The following is a 23,936-nucleotide window of genomic DNA, read 5'->3' on the forward strand; positions in this document are numbered from 1 at the left end:
TGTGTGTGTGTGTGTGTGTGTGTGTGTATATATATACATATATATATATGTAGTGTATATTATATAGGGGAAAGGGCAGAGCTGAAACAAAGCTAAGGCAATTCCTACTGCCTCCTTGCTTAACTTCTCAAAACTATGTAGAAGTCAGATGGCTGCCAAGGGCAAATCTCTTTCGCAAACACTGTTGGATACTGTGAACTCATTAAGAATGTTCAGGAGAAAGCAGGGGTCTAATCCAAAATACGTGGCATTAACAAATACTCCAAGCCTTTGAGTTGGTTACATGGGCTACCAGTTGAACTGTGACTGACAGGTAACCCTAATAACATTTTAGTCTAACTGAATACCAAACTAAAAGGGCAGGCTCTGATTGGCCCAGTTAGCTTGTTAGAGCCCTGGAGGGCCTCTTCCCCACATTCAAATGCTTTACTCAAAGCTGTAGTGGTTAGGATAGGCAAATCATTCTTTTCTTAAATTCAGGCTGAAGGGGCACGATGAACCCGTACCCGCACTGTGCCGTCTGAGCTGGCCGGCCTGCCAGCCTCAGGCTGCTCTCCTCACTTCCTGCCATTCCCATAAACGTTTGTGACTTGCTGCAGAAATTCCTATCTGCCACTTTATTAAACAGTGTTGATGTCCTGACTGGAAATAACACTCATCCTCTCACTTGCATACTTTTAATTTAAAACTATTTAAGAGAACTGAGGTCCCATTTATTGTGTATATTTTTCTAAAAACCAAATAAAACTACCTATGAAAATGAACAAATGGATCAATTGCTTGTTATTTTAAGCTTAAGCCTTTTCGCTGTTATTACCAACTTTTCTTCTTCCAACAAATCTCTCTGGGAAGAACTGAGTGATTTTTTTTTCCATTTCCATTTTTTCCCATTCCTTGGAATTGTGTAATAGCACAAATTCTGTTCATACTGATAAATGCTCATTAAAATTACTATATGATTTTAAAACATCTTCAAATTTATATGCTGTATATAATTTTCACTATTTTAGAAATGTCAGGCTTGGTTCTGAATTAATAGCATTTGACTAGGTAATTCTCAAAACATTTGATCATTCAGTCATAGGAAAGACATTTTACAGTATTCAGATGTTAAAATGAGCATTGAATCTAATTTTGCTCAATGGCAAAACTGGATTAATGGGTAAAACATTATTTTTTCAAACAGTACAAAGAGATTGTAAAGTAAGTTGTCTCATCTTCCCTGACCTCCCAACCTTTCTTCCCAGAATCAACTGGTTACCAGTTTGTTGGTATATCCTTACAAGTGTGCTCATTATCATCGCTTTTTTCTTTTTTTCTGGCTGCGTTGGGTCTTAGTTGCTGCGCGTGGGCTTTTCTCTAGTTGTGGCAAGCAGGAGCGGGGGCTACTATTCGTTGCGGTGCGCGGGCTTCTCGTTGCGGTAGCTTCTCTTGTTGCGGAGCATGGGCTCTAGGCACACGGGCTTCAGTAGTTGTGGCTCGCGGGCTCAGTAGTTGTGGCTCGGGCTCTAGAGCTCGGGCTCAGTAGTCGTGGTGCATGGCCTTAGTTGCTCCGCAGCATGTGGGATTTTCCTGGACCAGGGATGGAACCCACGTTCCCCTGCATTGGCAGGCGGCTTCTTTTTTTTTTTTTTTTTAATATATATACATATGTTCCCATATTTCTTCCCGCCTGCGTCTCCCTCCCTCCCACCCTCCCTATCCCACCCCTCCAGGCGGTCACAAAGCACCGAGCTGATCTCCCTGTGCTATGCGGCTGCTTCCCACTAGCTATCTACCTTACGTTTGGTAGTGTATATATGTCCATGCCTCTCTCTAGCTTTGTCACCGTTTACCCTTCCCCCTCCCCATAGCCTCAAGTCCATTCTCTAGTAAGTCTGTGTCTTTATTCCTGTTTCACCCCTAGGTTTTTCATGACATTTTTTTCCTTAAATTCCATATATATGTGTTAGCATACGGTATTTGTCTCTCTCTTTCTGACTTACTTCACTCTGTATGACAGACTCTAGGTCTATCCACCTCATTACAAATAGCTCAATTTCCTTTCTTTTTATGGCTGAGTAATATTCCATTGTATATATGTGCCACATCTTCTTTATCCATTCATCCGATGATGGACACTTAGGTTGTTTCCATCTCTGGGCTATTGTAAATAGAGCTGCAATGAACATTTTGGTACATGACTCTTTTTGAATTATGGTTTTCTCAGGGTATACGCCCAGTAGTGGGATTGCTGGGTCATATGGTAGTTCTATTTGTAGTTTTTTAAGGAACCTCCATACTGTTCTCCACAGTGGCTGTATCAATTTACATTCCCACCAACAGTGTAAGAGGGTTCCCTTTTCTCCACACCCTCTCCAGCATTTATTGTTTGTAGATTTTTTGATGATGGCCATTCTGACTGGTGTGAGATGATATCTCATTGTAGTTTTGATTTGCATTTCTCTAATGATTAGTGATGTGGAGCATTCTTTCATGTGTTTGTTGGCACTCTGTATATCTTCTTTGGAGAAATGTCTATTTAGGTCTTCTGCCCATTTTTGGATTGGGTTGTTTGTTTTTTTGTTATTAAGCTGCATGAGCTGCTTATAAATTTTGGAGATTAATCCTTTGTCAGTTGCTTCATTTGCAAATATTTTGTCCCATATAAAATATTGTCTTTTGGTCTTCCTTATGGTTTCCTTTGCTGCGCAAAAGCTTTTAAGTTTCATTAGGTCCCATTTGTTTACTTTTGTTTTTATTTCCATTTCTCTAGGAGGTGGGTCAAAAAGGACCTTGCTGTGATTTATGTCATAGAGTGTCCTGCCTATGTTTTCCTCTAAGAGTTTGATAGTTTCTGGCCTTACATTTAGGTCTTTAATCCATTTTGAGCTTATTTTTGTGTATGGTGTTAGGGAGTGATCTAATCTCATACTTTTACATGTAGCTGTCCAGTTTTCCCAGCACCACTTATTGAATAGGCTGTCCTTTCTCCACCGTACATTCCTGCCTCCTTTGTCAAAGATAAGGTGACGATATGTGTGTGGGTTTATCTCTGGGCTTTCTATCCTGTTCCATTGATCTATATTTCTGTTTTTGTGCCAGTACCATACTGTCTTGATTACTGTAGCTTTGTAGTATAGTCTGAAGTCAGGAAGCCTGATTCCTCCAGCTCCGTTTTTCGTTCTCAAGATTGCTTTGGCTATTCGGGGTCTTTTGTGTTTCCATACAAATTATGAAATTTTTTGTTCTAGTTCTGTGAAAAATGCCAGTGGTAGTTTGATAGGGATTGCATTGAATCCGTAGATTGCTTTGGATAGTAGAGTCATTTTCACAATGTTGATTCTGCCAATCCAAGAACATGGTATATCTCTCCATCTATTTGTATCATCTTTAATTTCTTTCATCAGTGTCTTATAATTTTCTGCATACAGGTCTTTTGTCTCCTTAGGTAGGTTTATTCCTAGATATTTTATTCTTTTTGTTGCAATGGTAAATGGGAGTGTTTTCTTGATTTCACTTTCAGATTTTTCATCCTTAGTGTATAGGAATGCCAGAGATTTCTGTGCATTAATTTTGTATCCTGCTACTTTACCAAATTCATTGATTAGCTCTAGTAGTTTTCTGGTAGCATCTTTAGGATTCTCTATGTGTAGTATCATGTCATCTGCAAAGAGTGACAGCTTTACTTCTTCTTTTCCGATTTGGATTCCTTTTATTTCCTTTTCTTCTCTGATTGCTGTTGCTAAAACTTCCAAAACTATGTTGAATAAGAGTGGTGAGAGTGGGCAACCTTGTCTTGTTCCTGATCTTAGTGGAAATGCTTTCAGTTTTTCACCATTGAGGACGATGTTGGCTGTGGGTTTGTCATATATGGCCTTCATTATGTTGAGGAAAGTTCCCTCTATGCCTACTTTCTGCAGGGTTTTTATCATAAATGGGTGTTGAATTTTGTCAAAAGCTTTCTCTGCATCTATTGAGATTATCATATGGTTTTTCTCCTTCAATTTGTTAATATGGTGTATCACGTTGATTGATTTGCGTATATTGAAGAATCCTTGCATTCCTGGAATAAACCCTACTTGATCATGGTGTATGATCCGTTTAATGTGCTGTTGGATTCTGTTTGCTAGTATTTTGTTGAGGATTTTTGCATCTATGTTCATCAGTGATATTGGCCTGTAGTTTTCTTTCTTTGTGACATCCTTGTCTGGTTTTGGTATCAGGGTGATGGTGGCCTCGGAGAAGGAATTTGGGAGTGTTCCTCCCTCTGCTATATTTTGGAAGAGTTTGAGAAGCATTGGTGTTAGCTCTTCTCTACATGTTTGATAGAATTCGCCTGTGAAGCCATCTGGTCCTGGGCTTTTGTTTGTTGGAAGATTTTTAATCACAGTTTCAATTTCAGTGCTTGTGATTGGTCTGTTCATATTTTCTATTTCTTCCTGATTCAGTCTTGGCAGGTTGTGCTTTTCTAAGAATTTGTCCATTTCTTCCAGGTTGTCCATTTTATTGGCATAGAGTTGCTTGTAGTAATCTCTCATGATCTTTTGTATTTCTGCAGTGTCAGTTGTTACTTCTCCTTTTTTGATGGGTCTGGCTTTTTTTTTTTGATGAGTCTGGCTAATGGTTTATCAATTTTGTTTATCCTTTCAAAGAACCAGCTTTTAGTTTTATTGATCTTTGCTATCGTTTCCTTCATTTCTTTTTCATTTATTTCTGATCTGATTTTTATGATTTCTTTCCTTCTGCTAACTTTGGGGTTTTTTTGTTCTTCTTTCTCTAATTGCTTTAGGTGCAAGGTTAGGTTGTTTATTCGAGATGTTTCCTGTTTCTTAAGGTAGGATTGTATTGCTATAAACTTCCCTCTTAGAACTGCTTTTGCTGCATCCCATAGATTTTGAGTCGTCATGTCTCCATTGTCATTTCTTTCTAGGTATTTTTTGATTTCCTCTTTGATTTCTTCAGTGATCACTTCGTTATTAAGTAGTGTATTGTTTAGCCTCCATGTGTTTGTATTTTTTACAGATCTTTTCATGTAATTGATATCTAGTCTCATAGCGTTGTGGTTGGAAAAGATACTTGATACAATTTCAATTTTCTTAAATTTACCAAGGCTTGATTTGTGACCCAAGATATGATCTATCCTGGAGAATGTTCCATGAGCACTTGAGAAAAATGTGTATTCTGTTGTTTTTGGATGGAATGTCCTATAAATATCAATTAACTCCATCTCGTTTAATGTATCATTTAAAGCTTGTGTTTCCTTATTTATTTTCATTTTGGATGATCTGTCCATTGGTGAAAGTGGGGTGTTAAAGTCCCCTACTATGAATGTGTTACTGTCGATTTCCCCTTTTATGGCTGTCAGTATTTGCCTTATGTATTGAGGTGCTCCTATGTTGGGTGCATAAATATTTACAATTGTTATATCTTCTTCTTGGATTGATCCCTTGATCATTATGTAGTGTCCTTCTTTGTCTCTTCTAATAGTCTTTGTTTTAAAGTCTATTTTGTCTGATATGAGAATTGCTACTCCAGCTTTCTTTTGGTTTCCATTTGCATGAAATACCTTTTTCCATCCCCTTACTTTCAGTCTGTATGTGTCTCTAGGTCTGAAGTGGGTCTCTTGTAGACAGCAAATATATGCGTCTTGTTTTTGTATCCATTCAGCCAATCTGTGTCTTTTGGTGGGAGCATTTAGTCCATTTACATTTAAGGTAATTATCGATATGTGTGTTCCCATTCCCATTTTCTTAATTGTTTTGGGTTCGTTATTGTAGGTCTTTTCCTTCTTTTGTGTTTCTTGCCTAGAGAAGTTCCTTTAGCAGTTGTTGTAAAGCTGGTTTGGTGGTGCTGAACTCTCTCAGCTTTTGCTTGTCTGTAAAGGTTTTAATTTCTCCGTCAAATCTGAATGAGATCCTTGCTGGGTAGAGTAATCTTGGTTGCAGGTTTTTCTCCTTCAACACTTTCAATATGTCCTGCCACTCCCTTCTGGCTTGCAGAGTTTCTGCTGAAAGATCAGCTGTTAACCTTATGGGGATTCCCTTGTGTGTTATTTGTTGTTTTTCCCTTGCTGCTTTTAATATGTTTTCTTTGTATTTAATTTTTGACAGTTTGATTAATATGTGTCTTGGCGTATTTCTCCTTGGATTTATCCTGTATGGGACTCTCTGTGCTTTCTGGACTTGATTAACTATTTCCTTTCCCATATTAGGGAAGTTTTCAACTATAATCTCTTCAAATATTTTCTCAGTCCCTTTCTTTTTCTCTTCTTCTTCTGGAACCCCTATAATTCGAATGTTGGTGCGTTTAATGTTGTCCCAGAGGTCTCTGAGACTGTCCTCAGTTCTTTTCATTCTTTTTTCTTTATTCTGCTCTGCAGTAGTTATTTCCACTATTTTATCTTCCAGGTCACTTATCCATTCTTCTGCCTCAGTTATTCTGCTATTGATCCCATCTAGAGTATTTTTCATTTCATTTATTGTGTTGTTCATCATTGTTTGTTTCATCTTTAGTTCTTCTAGGTCCTTGTTAACTGATTCTTGCATTTTGTCCATTCTGTTTCCAAGATTTTGGATCATCTTCACTATCATTACTCTGAATTCTTTTTCAGGTAGACTGCCTATTTCCTCTTCATTTGTTAGGTCTAGTGGGTTTTTATCTTGCTCCTTCATCTGCTGTGTGTTTTTCTGTCTTTTCATTTTGCTTATCTTACTGTGTTTGGGGTCTCCTTTTTGCAGGCTGAAGGTTCGTAGTTCCTGTTGTTTTTTGTGTCTGTCCCCAGTGGCTAAGGTTGGTTCAGTGGGTTGTGTAGGCTTCCTGGTGGAGGGTACTAGTGCCTGTGTTCTGGTGGATGAGGCAGGATCTTTTCTTTCTGGTGGGCAGGTCCACGTCTGGTGGTGTGTTTTGGGGTGTCTGTAGACTTATTATGATTTTGGGCAGCCTCTCTGCTAATGGGTGGGGTTGTGTTCCTGTCTTGCTAGTTGATTGGCATAGGATGTCCAGCACTGTAGCTTGCTGGTCGTTGAGTGAAGCTGGGTGCTGGTGTTGAGATGGAGATCTCTGGGAGATTTTCGCCGTTTGATATTATGTGCAGCTGGGAGGCCTCTTGTGGACCAGTGTCCTGAAGTTGGCTCTCTCACCTCAGAGGCACAGCGCTGACTCCTGGCTGCAGCACCAAGAGCCTTTCATCCACAGGGCTCCTTAATTTGGGATGATTCGTTGTCTATTCATGTATTCCACAGATGCAGGGTACATCAAGTTGATTGTGGAGCTTTAATCCGCTGCTTCTGAGGCTGCTGGGAGGGATTTCCCTTTCTCTTCTTTGTTCTCACAGCTCCCAGGGGCTCATCTTTGGATTTGGCCCCGCCTGTGCGTGTAGGTCGCTGGAGGGCGTCTGTTCTTTGCTCAGACAGGACGGGGTTAAAGGAGCCGCTGATTCGGAGGCTCTGGCTCACTCAGGCCGGGGGTGGGGGGGGTAGGGAGGGTCACGGAGGGCGGGGCGGGCCTGCGGCGGCAGAGGCCGGCGTGATGTTGCTAGCCTGAGGCGCGCCGTGTGTTCTCCTGGGGCAGTTGTCCCTGGCTCACGGGACCCTGGCAGTGGCGGGCTGCACAGGCTCCCCGGAAGGGGGTGTGGATAGTGACCTGTGTTCGCACACAGGCTTGTTGGTGGCGGCAGCAGTGGCCTTAGCGTCTCATGTCTGTCTCTGGGCTCCGCACTTTTAGCCGCGGCTCGCCGTCTCTGGAGCTCTCTAAAGCAGCGTTCTTAATCCCCTCTCCTCGTGCACCAGGAAACAAAGAGGGAAGAAAAAGTATCTTGCCTCTTCGGCAGGTCCAGACTTTTCCCCGGACTCCCTCCCGGCTAGCCGTGGTGCACTAACGCCCTGCAGGCCGTATTCATGCAGCCAACCTCAGCCCTCTCCCGGCGCTGACAGGAGCCGGAGCCTTAGCTCCCAGCCCCGCCCGCCCTGGCGGGCGAGCAGACAAGCCTCTCGGCTGGTGAGTACAGGTCGGCCCGATCCTCTGCGCTGGAATCTCTCCGCTTTGCCCTCTGCATCCCTGTTGCTGTGCTCTCCTCCGCGGCTCCCAAGCTCCCCCACTCCGCCACCCGCAGTCTCCGCCACCCGCAGTCTCCGCCACCCGCAGTCTCCACCTCCGAAGCTCCCCCACTCCGCCACCCGAAGTCTCCGCCCGCGAAGGGGCTTCCTAGTGTGTAGACACTTTTCCTCCTTCACAGCTCTCTCCCGCTGGTACAGGACCCGTCCCTATCCTTTTGTCTCTGTTCATTTTTTTCTTTTGCCCTAACCAGGTACGTGGGGAGTTCCTTGCCTTTTGGGAGGTCTGAGGTCTTCTGCCAGCGTTCAGTAGGTGCTCCGTAGGAGTTGTTCCACGTGTAGATGTATCGTCAGGCGGATTCTTAACCACCGTGCCACCAGGTAAGTCCCACCCCATATTTTAAAATAGGAGTATACTATATCTTCCATTTTTACTGAACCATGTATCTTTTTTTTTGAACCATGTATTTTTTTAAACATTTTATTAAAGTATAGTTGATTTACAATGTTGTGTTAGCTTTGGTGTACAGCAAAGTGATTCCGTTGTACCTATATTTTTCATATTCTTTTCCATTATGGTTTATCACAGGATATTGAATATAGTTCCCTGTGCTATACAATAGGACTTTGTTGTTTATCCATTCTGTATATAATAGTTTGCATCTGCTAATCCCAAACTCCCAATCCATTCTCCCCCACCCCCTTCCTCTTTGGCAACCACAAGTCTGTTCTCTATGTCTGTGAATCTGTTTCGTAGATAAGTTCATTTGTGTCATATTTTAAATTCCAATATAAGTGATATCAAATGGTATTTGTCTTTTTGTGACTTAACTTCATTTAGTATGATAATCTCTGGGTCCATCCATGTTGCTGCAAATGGTACGATCTCATTCTTTTTTATGGCTGGGTAGTATTCTATTATATATATATATATACCACACCTTCTTTACCCATTCATTTCTTGATGGACATTTAGGTTGTTTCCACGTCTTGGCTATCGTACATAGTGCTGCTGTGAACACAGGGGTACATGTATCCTTTTGAATTAGTTTGCTCCAGATACATGCCCAGGAATGGGACTGCTGGATCATACGGCAACTCTTAGTTTTTTGAGGAACCTCCATACTGTTCTCCATAGTGACTGCACCACTTTACTTTCCCACCAAGAGTATAGGAGGGTTCCCTTTTCTCCACACCCTCTCCAGCATTTATTTGTAGGCTTTTTAATTACGGCCGTTCTGACAGGTGTGAGGTGGTACCTCAGTGTAGTTTTGATGTGCATTTCTCTAGTAATTACCAATGCTGAGCATCTTTTCATGTGCCTGTTGCCATGCCAATAAACTTTATGACCCTTGTCAAACTAATAGAAGAAAAAATGGTGTTTCCTTCTAATTTTGTATTTTTTATTAATAAGGTTGAATAGATTTTAATCTGTTAAAAGCCATTTTCATATTGTCCTTTGCCTCCTACTTTTCTTATTTAAGAGCTCTAGTATTTAGGAAATTCACTTTTGCAATGAGAAATTACAAATATTCTATTTATCTTAATTTTTACCTTGTTACTGGCATTTTGCCAAGCAATACTTTTATGTAGTTATATTAATCTTTAAACACTTTTCTTTTTGTGCTTGACGATTGTTTGGGGCATCTGAACTTCAAGTTTTTTGTTTTTGTTTTTATTGTGGTAGAAATACACAATTACCATCTGGACCATTTTTAAGTGTACAGTTCAGAGGTATTAAATACATTCACGTTGTGCAACCATCACCACCACCATCCATCCCCATAACACTTCCTCTTTAAAACTGAAACTATACCCGTTAAACAGTAACTCTGGGAGGCGGGATCAAGATGGTGGAGTAGGACCCTGGGCTCCCCTCCCCCCACAAACACATCAAAACTACAACCACATAGAGTTCTCGTTGAGCCATCTGAAGACTAGCAGTGTGGCTCTCCTACAGCCAAGGCTGTAAAAAAAGAACCACACAGAGTCTGATAGGGAGAAGTGATGTAGTCCAGGCCTGCACCCATAGCGGGTGACCCAGAAGAGGGGACGTCACAGGGCAGGCTCAGGGATCCGCCCTGGGGAGCGAGGTGCTCAAGCCACACATTAGGCACCCCAGCCCTGGGGTCGGACACTGAGATGAGCCCCATTAGCTGGCTTGAAAACCGGTGGGTCTCACCAGACGGCTGTAAGTAACCAGGATTCTGCTCTTGATCCCAGTCCCAGCGTGGAGGCTAGATTGAAGACCACCTAGTGCTCTGGCTGGCCTGCCAGGACCACCTCAGGGCACCCCCGGCTTGTACCAGGCTTTGAATAAATGTCTGCTCCAGTCCTTTACCCATTTTTGAATTGGGTTATCTTGTTGAGTTTTAGTTCTCTATATAATCTGGATATTAATCTCATTAGATGATATGATTTGCAAGTATTTCCTCCCATTCTGCGGGTTGCCTTTTTACTCTGTTGAGGCTTACGATGCATAAAAGTTTTAAATTTTCACCAAGTCCAATTTGTCTATTTTTTGTTACCTGTGGCTTTGGTGTCATAGCAAGAAACTTGCCAAATCCGGTGTAGTAACGCTTTAGTTGTTTTCTTCTAAAAGTTTTGTTTTAGATCTTCCATCAAGGTCCTTGATCCATTTTGAGTCAACTTTTCCTATGATGTTAGGTCAGGGTCCAAACTTACTCTTTAGCATGTGGACGTCTAGTTTTCCCAGCACCATTTGTTGAAGACTGCCCTTTCCCATTTGACAATATATATGAAGGTTTATTTCAGGGCTCTCTATTCCATTGGTCTATTTGCCTTTATGATCACTGTAGCTTTGCAGTAAGTTTTGAAATCAGAAGTGTGAGTCCTCCAGTTTTGTTCTTTTTCAAGATTGTTTTGACTATCTGGTGTCCCTTGAGATTCCATATGACTATTAGGATGGGTTTTTCTATTCCTGCAAAAAACATCATTGGGATTTTGATAGGGATTGCATTGAATCTGTTGACATTTTAACAATATTGACTCTTCCAATCCATGAACGTGTTTCTGTTTGTCTTAATTTCTTCCAGCAATGTTTTGTAGTTCTCATTACACAAATCTTCTACCTCCTTGGTCAATTACTAAATATTTTATTTTTTTGATGCCGTTGTAGATGGAATTGTTTTTGTAATTTCCTTTCTAGATTGTTCCTTGTTAGTGTGTCGAAATGCAACTGATTTTTGTGTTGACTTTGTTTCCTGCTACTTTGCTGAACTCATCGGAACAGACTTTTTGTGAAACCTTTAGTTTTCTACGTGTAAGATCATACCATCTGCAAACATAATTTTACTTCTTCATTTCCAATTTTTTTCTTCTTCTTGCCTAGTTGGTCTAGCTAGGACTTCCAACACTACGTTAAACAGAAGTAGTTATGGTAGGCATCCTTGCCTCGTGCCTGATCTTAGAGGAAATGCCCAGATATCACCCTTGTATAGACGTTTTATGGTTGACTGACTTACTTCTTTAACATGCCATTGGCATCCACTACTTAGGATTTTTATTCATATCATGCTATCTTTGTCAGGTTTTTAAATTAACCCTTTGATAAGAATTTGGGGGCCTATTACATGCTGAAGTTTAACCCTTGTGTTACCTCATAAAGATGTGATATAATTCAACTATGATAATCCCTGGCCCTTTTCTTCTCTAATAATTGCTCTACTGCAATTTCTTTCCAACCACTTTTAGTAATTTATATTTTCCTTATAAATCATCTAATTCCTCTAACATTTCCCATCTCACTATCTATACAAGCTTGTGCCATTTTCCTTCACTGGTAACTATTGAGATATCTTACTTTACATTCATTTTTTACCTCATTTTGTTTTTCAGCATTTCCTATGTTATCATTTTCCTAGCTATTTGAATTCAGTGTTTAACGCATCTCTCTTTATTAGTGTTTAAGGCTTTGACTCCCTACTGAGCCTGACTCCCCCAACCCCTGCCAGTTCTGCTCTGCTCAGTCTCTGCTGTACCACAAGGGGCCTCCCCTTGGAAGTATTATATGATAGCTGGACACACTCCAGAAAAATTTTGGAAGATTTTTTACTCTTTTCAGACTCATATATGTTAACAGTTAGAACCAAGAACATAATATACAATCAGCCTGCTAAACTACATTCCCAAATAATAGATGTTCCTTTTTTTTTTTTTTTTTTTTTGGTGATGGTGGTGGGGTGGGTGTACGTACACATAGACCATCATCTAAACCTTCAGATAGTAGTGGCTCTATTGCCCAAACAGACCAGGGCAAACGTCTTAACTGTAGCAAAATTTCACATCTAGCCCAATCCGGCTTACTCTTATTTTTTCATAATCCTCTAAGGGCTGCACTGTCCAGTAGTCACTATGAGCCACATGTGCCAAGTACTTAAAGTGTAGCTAGTCCAATTGTGCGTGTTATAAGATACCAGATCTTGAAAACTTTGTACCAAGAAAATATTAATATTTTTTATTACAAGTTGATGTTTTAGTTATATTAGGCTAAATCAAATATATTAAAACTTAACCAGTTTCTTTTTACTATCTTAATGTGTCTACCAGAAAATTTTACAATTACATACATGACTGCACAGCACTACCGCGCAGTGCTGCTGGCTCTCTTCCCTCTGGTGTACATACAAGGCTTTGAAACCACAGAGAGCATTGCCTTCTTGTAACCATTTGAAGACAACAGCACCATGATGCCACGTTAGTGTTAGCATTTATTTTAAAAATACACAAAATATAAATTCTTTACATCAAAGTGTGATGACCTCACTTATACATTGTTCCATACTTACCTGGTTTTGCTTGCATCCTTATGCAAACATTAAGAATAAATGGATTTGATTCTGATTTTTTGCTATGGTTCATGTAAACAGTTGAGACTGCTACATAAAGTAGGTTGTTTTAAAAGGTAAAATGGCCACAGGAACCCAACAGTAAAACAATTCAATTTGGATTGTTTAACGAAATTGGCAGAAGTCTTAGCAGATAGATAATTGAAGACTTAATATTGGCTTCTAGGCATTTAAAATATTAAAAACCTTGAGGTTTTCTTGTAAACATAACCTAGACCTTGTTGGCATGAAGTTTGAAAGTAAAATATTAAACCATGATTTTCATCATCCTGCCCATGTCAGTATACACTCTCTTTATTATGAGAATGAAACCAAATAATAAACAAAATACATCAGGAATTTCAAACTGTACTGCAGAGAAGGTCCCAGCTGCTCTCTTCTGGGAGCGGTCGAACTTAAGCTGACCCTGCCACTGGCCGAGTATGATCCCCTCTGTCCTCTGGACAGTGCAATGCCACAGGCCACGAGTTGGTCAGTTCCTCTTGCTCCAAGTCTTCTGAAGCAGTCGAGACTCTACTTCCACCTCTGCTGGCTCTGCCGTCCTTCCTTGGGCTTGAATTCACTGGGTTAGTGGTTTGCAACTATTGTCAAGACTGTACTGTCCCTTTAAGGTACCACATGCCACCATAGCTTACACAGCAGTCCTATGAATAGAGAAACATGTCAAGGGCAGACTTTAGCAGGAAAAGGAGCTACTTACATTCTGTGCAGAATATCAAAACTTGATTTATGATTAATGGAGAGAACACAAATGGGAGATCAAAATCTGCCTGACCACATCACTGTGGTCACCGCCCAGCCTCCTCCACGTGTGGGCCTCAAGCCCCTCCTCTCCTCAGGGGTTATCTTAAGAGTGAGGGACTATAAATGAATGTGCTCTATAAACACAAAATACAAGAACTGAATAACCTGACCAGAACAAAAGTGCTTCACAAATAGCATCAGCATCTATGGACCTGGAATATAAGAATACTAGAATATAGGGGATTTGTCATCAGCTGTCAGTGTTCCAATGCTTCTGCAAGTATGATATTTGTACCACAGAGTCAATCCATAAAGGCATTATAGGTAATGCTTAACAGGAATTAAGTATTTTCATATACTAGACAAATGATATATTCCTTTTTAAACTAAATTTTATTTAAAAATTGTTCTACTAAAAGCAAGTAGCACAAGAGTGAGTATGTGGCTATGGCAAAAACCATGAAAGTGGTACACGATTCAAACGAGCGGGGTAAGGATTCTAACCTAGGCCCTGGCACTGGAAAGGATGACTAGATTTTTTTAAGATGGAGCTTACGTCTTATTCAATTTAGTCCTTTTGCATATACCAACCACACCGATGCCAATTATCTGTTGCTGAAGACCCGACCGGCTGGGGAGGAGTCCAGAGGAAGCTGATTTATAAACACAGCAGTAGGAAAGGCACGAGACTAGGTCCCTTTCCACACACCTTCAGCCTCTATCTAAGACAGGGAGGAGGCAGCTGTGGGCGCCCTGGTCTTAAGCTCACAGTCAGCAAGAGCCTGGAGCCTCCAGATATTATTATACACAAAATGGACGTACCTTTAGCACTTTATCCACCTCCTGTTTACTCAGATCTTCTCCACACTCTTGAGTCAGCCGAGACTGGATCATGTTCCGGCGTACCCGGTAATTTTTGGAAAAAATTTCAAGCAAAACCTGTCGATGCTTTAGTAGCAAAAACATGTTATTATGGGAAATAATCACCTGAAAGAGAAACATCCCCAAACAAGAAACCCAAAGGCTTTGGACCTAACTCCATGCTGCAGTCTTTGATCAACGTCCTTGCTCAGGACTTCTGGTTAAAGACAAACACGTTTGGCCAATTTGTCACCTCTTAAGACCCCAATAAGATGAAGAAATAAAGGTATATGCCCACAAGAACAAAAACCCAGTGAAGCATCGGCAGAAGATGAGTGATTCAGACATAGTTTTTCGTGATTAAAAAACGAGTGGTGGGCTTCCCTGGTGGCGCAGTGGTTGAGAGTCCGCCTGCCGATGCAGGGAACATGGGTTCGTGCCCCGGTCCGGGAAGATCCCACATGCTGCAGAGCGGCTGGGCCCGTGAGCCATGGCCACTGAGCCTGCGCGTCCAGAGCCTGTGCTCCGCGACGGGAGAGGCCACAGCAGTGAGAGGCCTGCGTACCGGGGGAAAAAAAAAAACAAAAAACAGGAGTGGTAACTGATTCAGTAGGCAGGTGAAGCCACCATCTAAACTGCGTGAAGACAGAACAGGATGAGGAGTGAGTGGCTTAAAGTCCTGGCACACAAACAAGACAGGATGCCATGAAAAGCATTACGTCCCAAAGAAAAACTAAACAGGGAGGATAGAAGATAGTCAAAATCCCCACCCCCTGCAAAGTACAAAAGGTGTTAAATGAGAGAGAAAAGATTTGATCCTCTAGTTCCAACATATGACCTAAGAATTCCGGAAGAACAGAAAAAAACAGGTACAGGAATTACAAATCTATCACAGAACTTCGTAAGAATGACTCAACTGTCCAGTACAGTAATAATCCACACCAGGGTGCCTCTGGAGTTGCACTGATGTGCTGTATGTGGAGTGAGGAAAACCGTAGTTTGGTTTAAGGGAAGGGTGTGGATCAAACTGAAAAGACCAAGGAACAGAGTGTCAGTGCACGAAAACTCTGAAAGCTTGAATACAGTGGAAAATGATCTTAAATTCAGAGGAAAATGATTTGCCCTCCAAAATCCTAGTCCCAGACAAATAATAAAACCGGAGGACAAAAGAAAGCCATTTTAAGACATGGAAGAATGCAGACAACTCCTCTGTGCCCTTAGAAGCTAAAATTAAGCAAGAAGGAAGACAAAAGATTGCCAGCCAGCAGGAGACATGGAGCTGGTTCTGCTGGAGAGGCATCCGGGGAATCAGACTCAAGAACGGTACTACTCTTGGTATCTATGTGTTCAGAAAACCATGTAAGTGAGAATAGGAAGTAGTATAAAGAAGAAATGATGTCAATTATATTTCAATAAAGCTGGAAAAAAGTGAAAAAAAAAAGAGAATATAATCGTAGATACTACGGGCATTTGGCTCTACAATGAACAAATTTCCAGTCATGATGCTATAAGCATTGATATATGATTTAACAAAAAAATTGTCATAACACATCCCACACCTATCTACGTTCTCCCATAGCTGAGAACTAAATCCTCATCCACCACAACAGGAAGCCCATTGATAACATCAAGTTGAGACACCAGAGAGCAGTATAAGCACATTTTGCATATATATAATAATTTTTAATAATGGAGGAACTCTTTTGGTGGTATCTCATAGTTAAAAAGTGACTGCCTCTGAAGAGTGGAAATCAGATCAGGCAGGGCAGGAGATGGTTTCCCATATAGCTTCAGTCTTACTTATTTTTAAGAACATGCGCTTATACTGTTTTCCTTTTAATTATTGGAGTACTTCAGGAGTAGGAAACCCAGATGCCACCTATTCTGGCCAAAAGCACACAGAGACTGTTCCAGTTTGCTCTCCATCTACGGCACCATCACAGAAGGCCCTGCCCCTTTGGTATTCTCAGCCTGCCTGTCAGTCCCCTTCCAAGAGGCAAAAGGGGACAGAGAACTCAGTGGGGGCCTTTGCTCACTCCCCTTCTCCCCACCCCTGAGGGACAGGACCTGGAAAAGGACAGATCAATTGGAGTTTAGCAATTAAATCTTAATCTTTAAAATTCAGGCAAGCTCATGATTTAAGGAAAACTTCTGGACCTCAGGTGCTGCTGGCTGCATTCATATTCTGTTCACTGGACACCCGTGACCCTTCCTGTCTGGGTGTGACTAGAGGCAAGACGACCAATTTCTCTAACCTGAGATCTGATCCAGCACCTGAGATCTGATAAGGAATCCTTTTAATTCCTACCGCCATCAGCCACCTGAAAAATGTGGTCTGTCACAGGTTCACAAGTCTGCCGGGGCATCAGAATCATCTAGAAAGCTTTGCAGAAACTTAAATACCTAGGACCCTACCCCATTCCTATGGAACTGAACTGAATCTCTGAGGTCAGTCCTGGGAATCTCTGTATTTTTTAAAAGGCGATTTTGATGCCGATGGTTCAGACTGGCATTTGGAAACCACTGGTTTTGGTCCACACTACCAGCACATCCAGCATGTCTGAAGTACACAGAGACACAGAGCCAGAATATTTAAAATTGGGAGCGGCTAGAAAATCTGAAGTGGACACAACCGCACTTTGGGTCTCCCCGAAGGTCTAACCCTCTGCAGAACACCGACCTGCTCCTGGGAGGACGGCAGCAAAGGTCACCTCACCTGGTCACTCATGTCTCCAGACTCCCAGAGGGCGAACACCTTCTGCTCATCCGGGGAAGCAGCCGTCTGTGGGGGAAACTGACCAAGGCCCAGGTGTGAGCTGGCTGATCTCGTGTTCACCACCTGGACCCTCCCTCCCCCGGGGCCCCCAGTCTGCACCGGCCCATTTCCGGGAACAGAGTTCCAGTCCCAGCTCCTGCCTCCCACCAGCCGTGGGCCGTGGCACACCTGCCTCTGCGTCCTTCTCCTCGCCAGCCAGTCCCCGCGCGGAGAGGCTCCTGTGAGGAGCCAGATGCACCGGCCCGCAGCCCGCGGCCGTGCTCGGTAAGGCGGGGAGGAGGCTGCTCCTGTTTTCCTATCAGCCTGGCATTAGCTCTCCTCTCTGCTCTAACATCCTGTGTCCTCCCACCCTAAATATCAACCCTCCGACGTGTCCTGAGAAGCACTCCCGCCCCTGTAACTCCTTAGGAATATCCTGGGGATTCCTTTCAATCCCTCCCACAAGGGCCGTGCTCGTACGGGTTAGAGGGGCTGCCCGACCCTAAGCGGCCCGTGCCTCGCAGCTCAGCAGCGTCCGAAGGTGGGCCGAGGAAAGGGTGGCCCGGGCTCCTGATTCCTGGAGAAGGGGGACGGAGGAAGGGGCGCCTGGTGGAGTGGCACCGCAACACAAGCAATAGTAACAGTTCCTACCATGTAGAGTCCCAGGTGGGACTCTAAATATACAGTCTCGTTTGCTACCACAGAGGAAGCGACGTGTTGCTGCCTCCACTCTCCATGAGAAAAGCCCGGTTCGGAGAGTTCACTCAATGTCTGTGGTCACACAGCTAATAGGTGGCAGAACCAGGAGTTAAACTCAAGTCTTTGCGAGTGTACTTGCTCTCCCTGGGCCTCAGCTCCCTCACATAAAGAAAAACAAGGCTGGACAGGTCTAGGAACATTCCACCTTGGCCATGACTGTGATACAGGATCACGGGTCCCGAGGGTGGCCCACTCCATGCCCCTCGCCCTCTATCCACTCCAACAGCACAAGATGGCCTGGCTAACATCAGGCAGGCGCCTCTCCCTTGCCTCGCTCAGTCAGTCAGCAAAAGGCGAGTCTGCAGATAACCGGACCCGTTTGCTACGTGGACAAGGGTGGCTCCGAACAGGGCAGGGCCCCCAAACCCCAGTACCTTCTGTAGAGAGCTCACCAAGGAGGCTCCTTGCCACGAGGGCCAGATCCCCCGGGACACCCCAGCCAGCCTGGGACCCAGGGCCTCTTGTCCTAGTTTCTGCTCCTCACGTACACAGGGATGGGCCTTTGCCTCACATCACCCAAGGCTGCAGGTGCCTCTGACCTTAGACTGCAGAAGTCAGCGCTCCCTTGTTAAGAGGCAGACACAGCCCCACCTCACCCCACGTGCTGCCAGGTCTGGACAGAGCCTGGGAGAGAGAATGACGAGCACAGCCTCCCTGGGACCACAGCCTGGCACGCTTCACCCTCAGCGCAGGGAGATGGTCTCCAAGGGTCCCTCTGCTCTTGCACTTCCACCCCTCTAGGGCCCCTTCCAATGACAGGATGAGAAGCCCAAAAGCCTGGGGGGAGGGGGGGTGGCCCGCCCCTGCACCTGCAGGCTTGGCACCAGAAATGCTAATGGAAAGGCCACAGAGCCACGCTAGTCAGCCAGCCTCCAGGGCAGGGAGGCCCACCGGCAGGAGCCCAGGCATAGCTGGGGGCTCTGGTGAGAGGGCCAGCTCATCTCAGCTGAAGCATAAAGGATTTAAGACTTGGAGTCACTGTAGAGGTTCAACTTCCAGCTCTATCACTTCCTGGGTATGTGACCTTTAAACAAGTTCATTCTACTTCTTTGAAACCTGGGTTTCTTCATCTACCGTTGCAAGAAGATCAAATGATACTAGAAGTGAAATCATCTTGAAAAACGGCAAAGCTGACAGGAATGAGGGAGGTGCCGGCACAGGAGGGGGCTAGACCCTGGGACGGGGAGCCGGCGTGACCAAGGAAGACCCTGCTGTGTGCCAAGCCAACAGGTGACGGCCTCAGGCTCCCACTCAGCCCTCACCAAAGCCCCGTGACACAAAAACTAACATTCACCCACTTGAGATGAGGGTGCAGAGCCGAGAGGCTGACCGGCCCGCGGTAAACCCGGCAACCACGTGGGAGCCGAGATTCACACCGAGGCCAACAGTCTCCCGAGTGCCCCTGCCCCGTGCACCCTACAAACAGCTGTTTCCCCAAAGCCGGCAGGGCTCAGGCCACTCTGCTACCAGGTTCTCTCCACAGCCACTTTCAGCCAGGAAAGATGCTGCCGACCCAGGAGCCCTCCGAGGGGGCGTGTGCTGCCCATCCAGCAGGCGCTACTTACAGGCACCAGTATCTGCTTGCAGCCGGCGGCCAGCACCGTGTCCTGCAGCATGCGGTCCGAGATGCCGCTGAAGAGCATGTGGCCGGGGGGCAGGCTGGCCAAGTGCAGGTTGAAGAGGCGCTTGAGTTCGCTCAGCGTGAGCACAAACTGTCTCTGAAAGGTGGCTTCCACGAAGGCCCTCAGTTCCCGGGCCACGGGGGTACCGGCAGAGCCTGAGGGCGGGTGCCCGTTGAAGCTGTCCCCGCCTGCCGCCCGCGCAGCAGGCAGCCCGTTGGCCAGCCTGCTGTGGAGGCCACCGCCGGGCGAGGTGTCCATGGGCTGCTCATCCTCTGCCCCCCGCTCTTCCTCTTCCTCCCCCTCCTCACTCACGGGCTCCTCCTTGATCCGCACAGCGGGCAGGACCGAGGACGCCCGCAGCTGCTCCTTCCTCCGCTGCAGCTCCCGCTCCAGCAGCGCGTGGTTCTGCTGGGCCTGTCTTTTGGCGACTTGGACCCGCTGGTCCCCAGAGACCAGCCCGACAGGCCCTGCGGAGAGACACAGGGCTGCTCAGGACAGTAGGGACCGTGCAGGGAAGGGCCTGAGATGAAGGGCCCCGGTCCCTCTGCCCCACAGACGTTCCCTTCCATCCTGATGGGGACACCCTGCTGACCAGAGGAAGGGGACAGGGAAAATGCAAGCCAGCTGGCACAGAAGCCAGGGGCCCAGCTTGCCTTTCGCCCCCACCTCACCCAGAAGGAATGTGGCTACCCCAACAATGAGGGAAGAAACAGAACCAGGAAAAGCAGATTCCCACATGCAGAGACTCAAGCCAGGGTGGGTTACTGCTGAGTCCCTGCCACCAGCATCCCTGCCAACCCAAGAGGGCGAGAAATCTCAGAGGCCTGGAACCCAGACACAGCCCTGGAACCCAGAAGCCTCAGTCCCTGAGGCCAAGGCTCTGCCACTGGACAAGCCTCCAGCTGAGGGAAGAGGGCACAGAAGGGCAGCCAACAATGAGCCACGCCCCCTCATTTCCCCCCACAGGCTGAGCCCTGACAAGTTCCAGAAAAGTAGCCCTTCTGGAGCCAGTGTCAGGGTTAGGGGCCCACCCAGCCGACACCCCTCCACACCTGATTGTCCATCCGGCTTCTTTGGCATGGTTTCCTTCACAAGATTATAAACTTTTTCTAATCTGAAAAGAAGAGTGAACCCTCTTAACTTTACACCATGTCCCCTCACGTCACCTGCCTCCCAGCAGAAATACCCCCTTAAGCCCTGGACATCCTAATCCCTGAAGACGCCGCACGCCTGGAGCTTCCACAGTCTCTCCCCGCGGCTCGGAGCCCCACAGCGGGGGCGGGGAGCACTGGCCCGCCCTCCCTTCCCCAGCTGCTCTCCCGCCAGCCTGCCTGGGGCCACACAAGCCCCCGCTCCTGCTGCTGAGTGCTTCCCCCTCCTTCCCAACCCCTCAGAACAGACGAGGGTCAGTTCGAGTCAGCTCGGATCAGCAGGCGTGTCTGTGCCAGGTCTCTGCTGGGGGGATTCTGGGATCGAGCAGCAAAGTCCACCTGAGTGGGGGAGGGGTGCACACAGCCCCAAATTTGCATTCCCGCCCCAGATGCAGCCAGGCTGTGCTCCCCGCTGGAAGCAGGTGGCTGGGGACAACCTGCTGTTCCTCTGCCTGGCTCCCCCTCATCCCGCCCAGCAAGCTCTTACTTGGCCTGGATGCCCGTCCACAGCATGTGCTGCCGTTGGACCACATCTGGATGTTTCTTGATGAACTCCCCGTCATACGGCAGGATGAACTCCCAGCCCTTGTTGATCCTCACTACGGCCATGTGCTCTAGAAAGTCCTTCACGTCTTCCGCGCAGAGCTGGGGAGAGGGGGGCAAAGGTGAGGCACGCCCAGCCCCCATTCCTCCAGTAGTGGGGCTGGGCCTCTCGGATCAAGAAGAACTTCACTTACTTTAGTCACCGCTGCCACCTCTTTCCTTACCACCCACCGGCTCTGCGTGAACTTCCACATCTAAGGGAGAAACAGAAGCCTGTTTCTAGGAGGCAGGGATCCTACTAGGACTGTCCCCCAAACCCCTGCTCTTGTCCTGGGAGCCTGGGATGAGGGCACAAAGTGGCGGCTCTGAGCCGGCCTGGGTGTCAGGCAGACTGGGCCTGGGTCCTGGCTGAGGGCAGTCACTTCAACTCTGAGCCTCCTTCTCCTCCTCTGCAAGGGACCTCCTGGGCCACCTCTTCCAGGAGGGCAGCTGGACCCACTCCACACCACATAAGCTCCCTGGGATGGGGGATACCTTGCCCGTATGTCACCTACAACAACTCAGATTTGACCAGACCCTCTCCCAGACCCCCAGATGTGACAGTGTCTGCGCGAACAGAGGAGGGCTGACAGGCAGCTGAGGGTGAGTGGCACACGTGTGGAAGGCGAGCCTGGGAGTCGAAGCCACTGCACCCTGACCCCCAGAGACGAAAATAAACCACACAGGCATCTAGACGCTAAGTACCCACAGGAGCTGGGACACCCAGCTGGGAAAAGGAAAAACGGAGGCGCTCTCTGAAACAGCTTAAGGGCTGCCTGGTGTGATTAGGTCTGCGCATGAGCTCTCCAAGGTCACCACGGACAGCTCCAAGGAGACAGACTGCAGCAAACTCAAAGCACACTGCCAAGGTCAAGGGAGGCAGCACAGGTCCCAGCAGCTCAGGGGTCAGGCATTTGGGAGGGATGCCTTGGCTGGGACTTAAGCTCTGGATAAGGGCTGGGGGGCAGATAGGGTGACGGGGTGGAGGCATGAGCCAGCTCAGGAGCTGCAAAAAGCCCACAGCAACAGTGCAGGAAACACGCACGAGGAAAGCGGTTGTGAACTGGGAAGCGTGAGCCCCACTCAAAGAGGGTGCTGTTTGGGGGTGCGGGTCCAGTGGTACCAGACTGTCCAATTATTCATGACAAGACAGAAATCTAGTTTGAATCATGACTGTGATTTGTAAAAACAGACAACTAAGTCAACATTTTAAAAACACCACTCAGGTCAAACGGCTCCTTGGCCAGAATCTACCTATGGGACTCCAGTGTGCAACCTCCGGGCTAGGAACTCAAAGGTTCTTATGAAGCTCAAGACTCCAGGGTCTGAGAGGAAGGAGAAGAAAGGCACAGCGTCCAGAGCCCTCCACTCCCCCCAGCCCCACCCTGGCCACACATACCTGCCCTTTGCCCGCTGCCTGGACACTCTGTGCTGCCCCAGTCCTCCGCCCATAATGCCCCAACCCGGAAGGCCAGAGAGCCTGGGCACTTACAACAAAGTCTCGGCCCCTGCAGAGCACCTCAGCAGGCACGCCGCTGTGAGGGCTAGAAGAGTCCTTGGGGTACAGGATGTCACTGCCAATGAGACAGGGTGGCAGGTCAGTCCCTGTCCTCAGCCCCTCTGCCCCCCACTCCCTCAGCCTCTGAGTGGAAGCTCAGGCCTCTTTACAACACGGGCGAGGGCCGGCCTGGGCCCCAACCGCTCCCCTCAGACCCTCCCCTTTTCCCAGGGAGCCTGGCTCCAAGAGTTCTTCCTCCTACCCCTTTCCCAACGCCCCCCTCACACACCGGCCCAGCCCCAAGGCCCCTGACATAGTTGGAGGGGCCAGGGGCTCAGAGACAGACAAGGTGAGCCCAGGACTCTGGCAGACAGCAAGTCCCACCTGTAAAGCAACACACAAGGCCTTACCACTGGTTGAAAGGGAGGGGGAGCAGTGTGAGCTGAGGCAGGCGGGGTCAGGGACTGGGATCCAGACAGACCCCAAGCACGGGCGAGGCTGAAGCCTTTGGAGAGAATGGGACCAGCACTCAAGGCTCAGGGACCTTCAAGGGCAAACGAGCAGGCACCACGGCTTAAAGGCGTCTCCTGACCCCAAGTCCAGACGCAGACCCCGTCGCCCAGGAAAACACACACGTCCCCGGCCATCCGTGCCCGGGGCACCTTTGCTCTCCCCGCCCCACTCGCCTCCTCAATCCCACCTGGCAGCCAACTACTACTTTCCTTCAAGGTTGAGCTCTGTGTCCACCCTTCCTGTAAAGCTCTACAGGACAGGGCCCTGGCCCCACCTCTGCCACACGGAGAGGAGGTACCCACTAAGTACACAGTGTGGTCCGTGCACTGGGCTGTAACGGTGCCTGCCCCACCCATCCCCCCGGCACACTTTCCTGAGGACAGGGACAGCACTGAATGAGAGCACAGTGCAGGGCACAGAAGAAGCCGTCCAGACACATTTACTCAACAGACGGGAGCATCCTGTATCAGCTCCTCACAGGAACACAGAGGGACAGGGCATGGAAGGACCACTGCCCCCAGGTGTGGCAGAACACACAGGGCCCAGGAGG

At 46.7% G+C, this 23,936-nt stretch overlaps 1 protein-coding gene across 2 annotated transcripts in view; it reads right to left on the reverse strand.

Annotated features, from left to right (window-relative positions):
• Window positions 1-12,750: 12,750 nt before the first annotated feature.
• POLR3E (RNA polymerase III subunit E) overlaps window positions 12,751-23,936 on the reverse strand; it is a 31,938-nt gene continuing 20,752 nt past the window's right edge. For both annotated transcript variants that reach the window (XM_082856405.1, XM_082856406.1), the window contains 8 exons: window positions 22,868-22,949; window positions 21,531-21,590; window positions 21,281-21,438; window positions 20,695-20,756; window positions 19,586-20,109; window positions 17,223-17,300; window positions 14,468-14,593; window positions 12,751-13,545 (listed from right to left, as the gene is read on the reverse strand). In XM_082856405.1, coding sequence (XP_082712531.1) covers window positions 13,489-13,545; window positions 14,468-14,593; window positions 17,223-17,300; window positions 19,586-20,109; window positions 20,695-20,756; window positions 21,281-21,438; window positions 21,531-21,590; window positions 22,868-22,949 — 1,147 coding nt within the window. In that variant the 3' untranslated portion in view covers window positions 12,751-13,488. The remainder of the gene's footprint in view (window positions 13,546-14,467; window positions 14,594-17,222; window positions 17,301-19,585; window positions 20,110-20,694; window positions 20,757-21,280; window positions 21,439-21,530; window positions 21,591-22,867; window positions 22,950-23,936) is intronic.

Source organism: Leucopleurus acutus (genome assembly GCF_964270905.1).
Source record: "Leucopleurus acutus genome assembly, chromosome: 16".
Classification (NCBI taxonomy): Eukaryota; Metazoa; Chordata; class Mammalia; order Artiodactyla; family Delphinidae; genus Leucopleurus; species Leucopleurus acutus.